This window comes from Filicampus tigris, chromosome 18 (assembly GCF_054856515.1).
Source record: "Filicampus tigris isolate MCC_2025a chromosome 18, RoL_Ftig_1.0, whole genome shotgun sequence".
Classification (NCBI taxonomy): Eukaryota; Metazoa; Chordata; class Actinopteri; order Syngnathiformes; family Syngnathidae; genus Filicampus; species Filicampus tigris.
This window is the reverse complement of record NC_141234.1, coordinates 9028527-9040203: the sequence shown is the minus strand read 5'-3', so window position 1 is coordinate 9040203 and position 11677 is coordinate 9028527. Positions and strand designations below refer to the sequence as shown.

General features: G+C 41.5%; 1 protein-coding gene across 8 annotated transcripts in view; it reads left to right on the top strand.

Annotated features, from left to right (window-relative positions):
* The window catches only part of vps50 (VPS50 EARP/GARPII complex subunit), a 55900-nt gene that overhangs the window by 348 nt on the left and 43875 nt on the right, over positions 1 to 11677 (top strand). For 3 of the 8 annotated variants that reach the window (XR_015081976.1, XR_015081975.1, XM_086013710.1), the window contains exons 1-5: positions 60 to 366; positions 599 to 667; positions 4643 to 4765; positions 5532 to 5603; positions 8412 to 8465. Coding sequence is in view for 6 of the 8 variants with exons in the window: in XM_086013710.1 (XP_085869836.1) it covers positions 130 to 366; positions 599 to 667; positions 4643 to 4765; positions 5532 to 5603; positions 8412 to 8465 (555 nt within the window). In the remaining 2 variants the exon portion in view is untranslated. Of the gene's footprint in view, positions 1 to 59; positions 367 to 598; positions 668 to 4642; positions 4766 to 5531; positions 5604 to 8411; positions 8466 to 11677 lie in introns of those variants that run through there. The other 5 variants (XM_086013709.1, XM_086013712.1, XM_086013713.1 and 2 more) reach the window with 4 other exon arrangements.

The window sequence follows — 11677 nt, the reverse complement described above, 5'->3', positions numbered from 1 at the left end:
TCATACGATAATGACTGTACGTTTGTATAGATCGGACATAACGATGCGATCATAGTGTATTATTTGCTGTCCTTTTAAGATAACAGAACAAATTGTCTTTTGCGATTTTGGGGGTGAAATTTATTGTCGATGATAACCAAACATAGCAGAGACATAAAAAAAATTGCAGGACATGTTGACATGTTTTTTTTTTTCCATCTCGGACTAGGTGACATACCCCTAACATCTCTGATTTCTGATTCTGAAAAAAATTGGTATAGCTTTTTTCCCCTTCTGAGATTTGCTTTATTTCTCCTGGTACCAAGCTTTGAAACGTCTTTTTTTTTTTTTAATGTTGGTGGCATACGGTCCACAGAAATTATGGAGGTAAATGTATATATTATTATTATTATTATTATTATTATCATTATTATTATTGTTGTTTTAATTTTTACAGCTGCAATAGCACCTTGAGATCCGAGCACGACCAACCCAGGTCTCGGAGCAACTTTTTTTTTTTAACCCAAATTGGTCTCAGTAGAGCACTGCAACCCGACCGATATTTTGATGTGTGTGTGCGTATTATTTATTTTAATGTAACATTGTTTATTTCTAACAGGGTCTAAAAAGCCCTCAGGAGAGCATGGCAGACCTCAGTCCTGTGGAGAACTTGAGGATCCCAAGCAAGGTACATTTAAGCAGTATGGATATCTTACAGTGAGGCTACATGTCTAATTTATTTTTCTTATTTTATCACCATAATAAAACTGAAATTAGTGATCACTTCTGCAGTTTTATAATAAAAGCATACCTTTTACAATACATTGACTGCAATGGAGGTGGTTCGAATTAACCCAGGTTTAAAGTGAGTATGGGTCAGTGTCCTACTGGTTCGTTACAATTCACTCCCAAGAGGTTTTTAGAAGCATAAATGAAACTGAAGGCCAAGATTTATTTCAGTTAAGGACTCCATCACCATTCTACACGGAACCCAGAGTGTGAAATAAGTTCCACTCCAGTCGCTCTGTCTTTTTTAGGGGGTATGGGAACATAGTCAGTCAGGCTTTGCTACCGAGTCCATTCACTGTTTGGTTCAATGACTTTATTCTTGGAACATTGTAATTTTTTTCTCCCCAAAACGTAATTCTCATCACATTATACATTGTTTCTTATATTATGACTCTATTCTAGCTTTGTAACATCTTGACCTTTTTCCTCCTAACTTTACAAATTTATTACTCCTTCATACTTGAAAGCATGCCACTGTGGGGGAACATGACAACAGAGGATGCTCATTGCTCGAGTATATGCTTTTGCACACTGGCTTTTATTTTTCATCACTCTCACTGCTTCACACCATTTATTTGTCATGAGTCATGATTCAAATCATTTGACTTCCACCAGGATCCGAGAGCAACATCTGGCTCGCTGATTGTCGATGAATGATGCTGCATCACCCTCATTGAGCATGACTTGCAAGTTTAAGCAGGGGATGAGCAGGGTTGTTGTAGTCAAGGTTGCAAAAAGGTTGAGTCTCCCTCTCATGAGTCATGGGAAGAGCTAAGAATCAGACAAAAAAAAAATCAGAGAATGTACAAAGTTTACACACCCCTGTTTGAATCCCAGCTTTCGTGAAAGCTTTAATGAATTGATTTACATATCATAGAAATGGAAAATTCCTAATTTTATAAGTACACGATGAATAAAGTTTAGGAAGCCCATTTAATATGCAACAATTCCGTTTGGTGGAATTTACTCTAAAACATTTTCTGGCATCTCGAAATTCATTCACGATTGCTCGAGTCTACTATGCAAGCTGCGTTTACCCTCTTTCATCAGCAGGGGGCCCCCTTGCTATACGCACCACACAGCAGGTCGATTTGAGAGGCTGCATGGACTGTAATTGAAATGATATTTGAAGAATGACCTTTTTTTTAAAATTTTTTTTTTCTTTTTTTACTTTATAAGATGTGGACAGTACACAATGAAATAGCGGTCAGTGCCTCTGCCTTCCAGTTGAGATCCGAGGTGCAAGTGTTTGCATGAGCGTGTGCCTCAATCCTGTGGTAAAAATTGGCCTTTGTAATAATCTGCATGTATTCCTCTGAAGACTCTTCCATCTTGGAAATAATAAGATCCCTCAGTTTGCTAACCTAACCTTCATCTCTGTCTCACGGGATTTTCCATGAAGCTGCCATTGTTTGTGAACTTTTGTTTCAACAAACCTGCTGGTTGTCAAGGTCCATTTTATCCTGGTCCTGATTGTCAACATTCAGCAAGCACTCGAGACTTTGATATTCCCTTTGATTCTTTGAAAGCGTCTGTTGAGTGTCCTGCAATTTGAATGCAAATAGATTTGTAATTACCCCCCCCCCCCCCCCCAAAAAAAAAGAGACGTTTGCACAGAGGATGGAAGGTCTTTCTTTTTTAGTTTGTCATACCTCGTTCAAAGTGAAATCTGATCAAAGCCTAGGGTGGCGGACGACTATGAAGGGTAGGGGATAGAAGAGACATGTTTCATTTTTTGTTTCGCTCATTCATCTGTCTTCTAGTCCCTCCACTAAAACTTCCACCAGCATGAGTCATCCAACCCCCACCCTTCTTCTTCCCCTTTGCCGCCCCCTCTCACCTTCTCTCCCATTTGAGTTGATTTCCCACCCACCTTCCTTATGGCGGACCGTGATCTCCTGCGCCTTCACCCCTCGTTTCCAATCTCAACGCACTCGCCCACACATTTCCCTTGGGGCTCGTGCTCTCTTCTTCACCTGAGTCAAATCGCACGCAGTGCTTCATTCACACACTTCCCATCATCCAGTCACGTTATATGAATGTTTTCCCGCCGCACCATATCCATAATATGATGATGCTTTGGCTTACTCAGCATAATTGTCTTATATACTGGAGATGTGAGTGGGAAACGCACACACGCACCCACAAACTTGGATACAGTCACATGGGCGGCACACTTGGCTGCCTCTCTGCACACTCAGACTGATAGCAGTGAGGGAACTATTTGGTGCCTGGTGGGTGTGTAACAAGGTTCTCTTGATCAGCCTCATCGTATGAGGCCCAATGAGCTCGACTGTGGTCGAAAGGGCTGAATTTGAATCGACGTTCCAGTGTGGTATGCAATTTCAAATCGCAACGCTAGATTTATTTATTGCTTGTGTTTGTTAAAAATATATATATAAGGGGGGGGAACTTGAAAAAAAAATCTCATATTAAATCGCAATATAGATGAAAAATTAAATAGGACACACATGAATTGCAGAAGTGTCGAACATCCAACCTTGCCAGGTCTATTTTTAGTTGCAATAGATTTTTAATGTGCTGATGCCTCAATGTATTGATTCTACACATAAAAGAAGTCACAGTCAGCATTACCTTCCGGCACGTGAGATGTTTTATTTATAAGTGCACTCAAATACGGTACGTGTGCATGTTCTGTATGTAAAGCTTTATGAATTCAGATATGCCTCTTTTGGTTTGTGCTTCACTACTTTATTCATCTCATCAGCTTCACCTTTTGCAAGCTGACATTTGTGGGCTTTTAGTGACAGCTGTTTGATAGATTGCCATGGGCACAGATACTTAGAGAGTTTGAATGAGAGGATGAATCCAAATTATTTGGAAAATAACTTGACCTCTCTTTGAGTGCCAAGTCGTATATTGTGCTTGTTTTCAAACGGAGTATTTTTCAGCCTCGCTCATCATCATTTAAATGGAATAATTCTGACTGGTGTGAAGTTACATTTTGAGGTTTTATCCCAATTTTCTTTTGTGGTTTTTGAGGTTCCAAACTGCTTCTTTACAACTACCTTAAAGAAGAAGTCAACCACAAGAAAATCTTTGCAATAATATGTCTAGTCCAAACAAGGTATTCTGATTAATAATGTGTTTGTGTGAGTTAAGTCACAAAAAACATCTTGTATCCATCTCCCGGTTGGCGGCCATTTTTTTCACTTCTGTGGACTGGAAATGACATCACAGTTGCTCAAGGCTCAGGTAACGACCAATCATGGCTCACCTTCAGTTTTATACAAGCTCTCCGACCTTTGTTATACTGTAAGCAATTGCTAGTCAACTTTTGCCTTGTTCTAAATTGCAAACTCAAGCATTTCATCACGCTTTGTTTTTGACCTACGACCATATAGCGGCTAATTAACGTTGTCAGCGGAGAAGGGGTTCAAATCTGAAAGATTGTGGAGCAACAAGCCTTAGCGCATGCACAGCATGTTAATCAATAACACTCTTACGGTTCTCACAAGTGCTCTGAAGGGAGGGAATCTCCTTTGGTATTTTTTCCAGTCGTTCATTTCCTCGCTTTGTTCCTCCCAAGCCCTACCGATATCCCCCATGAGAGCGGCCCAATGAAATAACATGTAATCTTCTCCCAAACCACACTCCTATTCCCTCTCCTTTTCTTCCCCGTTCCCCATGTTATCCATCTAATTTTCATTCAACCGCTTTCTCACTTTGTCCTTCTGCCCCGCCTGTGTGTCGAAACTCCTCTGGCTCTCTTGTTCCTCTAACGCAATTTCTACTGCTTTGATGATTCTTTTTTTTCAAGGTTTTGTTAATTGTTTTGAACTTTTCGAATTGTATGTTTCCCTGCGCCGGAACTTTCTGAATGGGAAAAACAAATTGTCTCCGGGTGTTTCAGGAGGAGCTGCGCGAGCTCAGGGAGCAGCCCATCGACCCTCAGGCCGAGCAGGAGATCATCGACAGTATCGAGGAGATCTACTTCTCTAACGACTCTTTTGACATGGTGCAGCATGAACTGCAGGTGGTGTAAAAACAGTCTCTGTTTTGAAGTGCTTGACTAACTGAACGAATGACAAGTCACTCTCCTGTAAAATCGACGGGGAGACCGGCTCCCAGTTTCCGCTCCCCCTCGATCCGACAGTAATTCCATCAAGGCCGGCGTGTGCGATAGCAATACAGTCTTTGCGATGCTTCTGAAAGTGCGATCGTTTTGTGCGCTTCCTGGTTTCTCATCTGAGCTGCTGCCACTTCCTCTTCTCGTTCCATTGACATCCAGACTGATGGATTGTATCCACTGAACAGAAGGAGGGTGTGAAATCTCATTAGATTTATCTTGGTCTCACCACACCACCTGAAATGAGACTCTCAATCAAGGGGAAAGTAATTACCTATCATCCTTTGGGGCATGGAATTGTAATATCTTCTTTACCCAGCTGAGTTTGTTTGCTGTTTACTAAATAACGCCCTCTGCCTTCTTGTCCCATCCTACATACAGTATGATCTCGGGATATAAATTGAGGTAATCATTTCCGTTTCATTGAATATAACAGCAAGTCAGATCAGTGAGACAATCTTGATCTCATCTGAATGCTTCATGGGCTATATTTTAAATTAAGATACTTAGCAGTACCTCCTCCGCTCCGGAGTGCCAAGACGTCTTGTGCCTCCCTACTTAGAACTTTTTCTAATGAGGATTTGTTTTGAAGCAGCAGGACACATAAGTCTTGTGATGCGTCTGTCAGCGGCTGCATTACAAATAAACTTTGTTGTTGTTTGTGTTTGTTTAGAAACTCCCAACAGAGTTGAACCTGCTGCAGTTGGAGGAGTACCGAGACAGACTGAAGAGACAACAGGCAGCTGTAAGTCAGACACACACACACACACACACACACACACACACACACACGCACGTTCATGTAGTGTAGGTGGTTGAAGAACTGAGCTGAAAATAATACGCTTCACATTTTGAAATTGTACTGTAGAAATGAATACAAACAGAAATAGTCTATTCCAGGCTCACATTGGCAATGTTTACATTTATTCAGATTAAATGCCTGATCGGAATAAAAATGTACGCACTCCATTGGGAATATTATGACCCGATCAAACCCATTCTGATCAAGACTTTATTCCGAATGAGAGAGGTGGTTTATGTCGATTTCTCCTCCGATCCGCGCACATAAACACTTCGAAATTTCGGAACAAACCGTCTTTACCGCGCATGTCTGTGACGTCAGTATACGCGTTTCTGTTATTCCCGGAAAGTTGAGCGAGCGAACGACACTTTGAGCGAAAGACTGAACTGGTCCATTTGCAGCTCCATTAGGAAGTATGAACTCGACGTAATAGCCCAAAGGGAAAAATAAAGTAAGACTAACGTTTAAAGTAGAAATGGGCGTCTTGATGTTTTGTTGACACCCAAGTTGCTACGGCTTCTTCTTCTACTACTATTTCTGGTATATTTGGTCAATCTGTGCGCGTCGAAAGAATTTGTTCTGATCGACGGTGTGATGACGCATGAACACGCAAATCTTAATCGTATCAATATTTTTAGTGTCCACGAAAACAGTGGATCCGATCATAATTTTAATCCGATCGGATTAAAGACGTTTTGTAAACGTAGCCAGTGTTACCATCATCTTTATGTGGCCTGCAGCCTGGTGAGAGCTGCATGTTTGTAAACACTTGGACTACATCCTGTAGCTTTCCCCTCATATGTCACACTTAGCTTCCAGGCACCTCAGGGGAATAGCCATGGCAACTGTTCCACTGACCTGTCACGCCAAAGCACTGCAGCCGGGTTGTTCAGTAGCACCTCCAACTGTTAGCCAGTTCAGTGCCGTGGGGGCATTTGCAAATAAAAATCTTCAAAGTAGAACTGAACATTGTCTAGCAGCATGTAAGTGGCTGCTCACCTGCAACCCTGATGAGGATAAGCGGTATGGAAAGTGGATTGATGGTGGGGGAAAAAAAAAAGTGATAAAACACAGAGCAGTTGCTTTTTTTTCCCCAGTCTGTAGTGCTCTGAAGTTGAATAAACAATAGAAAGACTGGGCCTCGTGCTCAAATATCTCGTGTGTTTCTTGTAGCACAAAGCATCAAGAGGAAAATAAGAAAATTCCTCATGGGATTCGTATGAAAGCAAGCCTCTTCTTGGGCGCCTGCGTATGGTAATGAATTGCGCAAATTGGATGCTCGTGGCAGGTGACATGCGGTGAGCTTCTGGAAACACCCCAGTAAACAGATTGCAAGGCAATGTGCAAAACGAAAGGCCAAGAAATGGCTTTTGAGTAATCTTTACTGTTATTTTCACCCGACCATCAACAGATGGGATCGTATATGCATGCAGAATGATTTTTTTTTTTCTTCACGCCACATGAGAGTTTGTGTGCGACCCTAAGGAGCTGATGAATGTTTTTTTAACAGGATTTTATCAGCGAGCAAATCAATGAATGATTACTTGAGAGCCGCCAGATAAGGAATAGAGTTATTGTGAGGTGACGTCATAAACGTGAGCAATATGCGATACGGTTCATCTCACCACCGCTGATATGCTTCTGCCAAGAATGAAAAGACCATCTCGGTCCGCGGGTGGCTTATGTGTGTACAGTCACAGTGTACACAACCAGACTCACTGGTCGCACACATCATTACTTCCGAGACGTGTAGTCGGTGTGTGAAATGAAGCTTATCCCTGTGCGGAAGCAATGATGGTGCTTTAATGCGCTCGCCGCAGGGGTGCCCTGTGACTGGCTTCCCTTTTGTCAGAACTGCGATGCAATTCTTTCAGATTCCTAATGAGATGGCTGACGGATGCATAAACTGTATATATTAGCTGATTTACCTATATCCTCTTTGCTTTGGTTGAATAGGCATTTTGTGTCATTTTGGGAGAGAACATCTGCCTTGTCCGTCCGCCACCGCATCTGCGTTTAATTGGCATCTCTGACTCACTCCCGGCAGAGGTTCATCTGCTAGCTAATTGCCTTTGCGCACTGTGAGACCTCAGGCGTTGTGAAAACTGGCGTAATCCAACGATGCACTTTGACTTGCTCCACAGAAGCGATGGCTGAGCTAATACCAGAGGAGGCCATGTTAATAACATGGTGGAAAAGCTGATGTCCCTCTCATGTCGCTGAAAACTTCGTGAGGCTTTGATACCTTTGCTTAAACCCCATCTGGTTGCTGAAATTCTCCTTGGAAAGGGACTTTCAATTTAATGTGTGCGTGCGCGCGCGCGTACGCATGTGCATGTAGTGCTGTGAGGGGCAGTGAAGTGCCTTAACACCAAATGTACAATTTAGGGGAGCATACAACTCATTATATGGAACTACTTTGAACCACTGACTCAGTAAATTACACCACTGCTCTAAAATGGATACAGCTTATGCACTCACTGGCCACAATTAGGTTCACTTTAATATTGAAATAAGATGCGATATAGGAGCTATGTTATGTGTGTGTGTGTGTGTGTGTGTGTGTGTGTATATATGTATATGAATATTTATTTATTTATTTGTATGTATGTATGTAGTTTTTTTTAATTCTAGCTGCACTCTTGATTTTGAGATAACACTGCCCAAGTTGTTTTATAGGGCGACATTTGGAAAAGGTTTCTCTATTTTAACACAGCCGTTCTCATCTCTGCTCTCTCTCTTTCTCTGTAGGTTTCTAAAAAGGTTGCTGATCTCATTCTGGAGAAACAGCCTGCTTATGTCAAGGTAAAAACAAAAAAAATCTTACTTTGAACAGCTTCTTTTTGTTGTTCCGTACTTGAATTAAATTCACTGAAAATCATTCTTCACCATTATTCTTATATGGTTTTAAATTTCTGAATTGGACAAATTGTTGTCATACTGTATTAGAGTCTCAGTTAATGGCAATCCCGGTGGACCGTGTGAAATTACAGCAGTGAGAAAGATCGAAGAGGCGTTAGAGGCTTTTTTTTAAAATTCAAAATATCATCCTGAATGAAATTAAAACTTAATCCCAGAAAATCCCTTTTTTGCTCCTCAGATGATGTTGCAACAACCTGAAATGCGTGTAAGAGATTTCATGTTAGTGTGAGAGAGATAATGTGGTAAAATAAGTCTCTTTTGGTCGTGTCGTCATCATCTGCTTTCACTCTGGTCATTCTGCAGCAAGAGCAATATTTTTTTGACTGTACAGACTTGGAAGTCATGACCTGGGAGTAATTATGGAACGTAGCACCCCACATGGAGATTAATTATTATTAATGTTTGATAAGCTTGACCAGGCTTAACATCACTATATTTCCTGGATGCGTGTATTTCAATATGCACCATTGATGGTGCCATCACTCTTCCTTCAAAGTATATCTGCATGTTTTTTGTGTTCTTTTTTTCCCCCTTAAAGTAGATCCAATAAATTGGTTTCATCACTAATCTCGGCGATGCTTTTGGTGCTGGAAATATGTGTCAGATTGCATCAATGCAATCTTCTGACTGCTGTTCTCAAGCCATCTGAAGGTCAGCCTGTGAATAGTAAACCGGTCATTATTTCTGTGACCCTCCTGGTGACTCTGCCGCGTCCAAATGACAGTGGAACTTATTAGCCGGGGCATTCGCCTCCACCCATCTCAGTTTGCGAAGTTGGTCTGCGAAATGCCCTCTGGAGTTCAGAGGGCACTTTCCATCTCCGCTGCGTTTATGTCATAATGAGTCAAAAGAGAGATTTCATTTTTTTTTTTATGATTTAGTATGATGATGATGATTTCCCTGCATTACGGGCACTTCCTTGCTTTGCATAATTTCTGCCTCCTCCACCTCTTTGATTCTACTTATCTGCTCTATGTGATCATTTTCACGATGTAAACAGAAATGCGTATTGCTGCATAACAGGCGGCCCCCGGCCACAGTGCTTCCTCTCGCCAGCGCTCGCGTGCCGTGTATCGCCCTTCGGTGGAAACATAATTTGTCCAGACGTATAAACCCCTGGCTCGGAGCTATAAATGATGGTCTGGTAAGCATCTAATGTGATTCATAGCAATAGAGGGAGTAGCCTTCTGCTGGAGCTTGCGTCTGATCACTGTTGACACCCGCTAGCTGCACATGGCCTCCTCTTGCACTCAGAAAGGATGGAAGGTTACATAAAGGCCAGAGCGATTGTCATTGATCAGCTTCCAGTGTTTGACTTTCATGGGTGTATTTTTAAGGTGCCTGCAGTTATTTGGCTGTCTTCTATTTGCTTACCTTTGCACCTTATGTAAGGCGATAGATACACCAGAGGATGCACACATCTCATTGGCAATAATAAGGGTATTGTGGAATTTGCTCAAAATTACAGAGCCACAAAATTTCGGGGGATAATTGCACTGATGAAAGTAAGGTTAAGTTTGGAGAAAGAAGTTTTTACAATTGTCGACTGAGTTGAATCTTACATTTCGGTATATTCAACTTTGAACCATCTTTTCCTTGGTTGAATTCTGTAACTGCTCCCTCCAAGTCATCTTAGAATTTGTTTGAGATTCCAAGATGTAATTAATTTCCATGGAGGAGCCTTAAAGGGGAAGTCAACACCCAAAAATTGTTTACAAGAATGTTTTCTATACAGGCTCACTAGTCTAAACATGGCACTCTGATTAATATCATACAATTCAATACAATTTTATTTATATAGCACATTTCATAACAACTAGAGCTGTAACAGAGCACTCTACAACATGATACAACAAAATGGAATCAATAAATTAACATAAAACATGATATACAATAGACACCCTAAAAGAGACAAAAATTTCAGGTCGGATCAAAACATTTGTGGAATATGAGTTAAGCAGCAAAATCCACCGGTTTTTGTCCATCTCAGAGGGCAGCCACTTGCTGTCGACTGAAAATGACATCACAGTTGCTCAGGGTTCGCCTGCTTTCTGAAGCTGAGCCATGATTGGTCGTTAGCCGAGCCCTGAGCAACTATGATGTCATTTTCAGTCGACGGAAGTGACAAAATGGCCGCCCCCTGAGATGGCTCAAAACAAGTACATATTGCTGCTTAACTCCTATTCCCCAAACACAATATTAATCACAATGCCATGTTTATGTGAAGGCGCAACGAACATATTATTGCAAAGATTTTTTGCGGGGTTGACTTCCACTTTAACCTGGTTGCTAAACCCAATCAGAAAGGAATGGGCTGGGGCAGGGACTCAATTATTTTCCCACTGGAAACACATTCATTAGAGTTAGCCGTGCGCCTTTCATTGTGCTCCCGAGTTGCTGCATTTGAAGAGAAAGCTTTATTCAACCTTGGTGGTCAAACCTGCCAATTACAATTGAGGTCCCAAGGCTGTTTCGCGAGGGAGATTATAAACTGACAGGAAATAGATCTGTCAGGAAATAGATGCCTAATATCACCTAACCGTGTTTGCATGTGGATTCTTGCGAAATGTCAACTCCGGGGGTCTGTGCACTTTGGATCGTAAATGCCATTCATTTTTGTTTCATTGCATTTCCTTGACAATGAAGCAGACTTACGGCATGCCCCAAACGCCAGCATCATTATAATGTACGGGCATAGTTAGTAAAAGGAGCTTGTGCATAGTCAATGTGTTGGAGGGTCGCAGTGAAGACCTCTGATGAATATATGAATAACAAGGCATTGAGAGAGGGAAAAAAATATATAGTCAGACTATACATTTTTTTGCTTGACCTTTACTTGCCATTGCTGCTTTCCCAGTGCTTGTTTGTGGACATAGTAGGCAGGCTCACCTTTCCTCGGTTTCTGTTTGAGGATGTACAGGCCATTCAGCCATGAACACGGCAACCATTTCTTTTCACGTTTCACTTAACGTGGTTGTGTTGGCATTGAGAAAATCAAGCAACTACTACAGTTTGGTGTTCAATTCCAAATTCCTCAGTGGATTGATGAATGTACTGAGCTGAATATGAATAGCATTCTCACATAATTGGTGTTG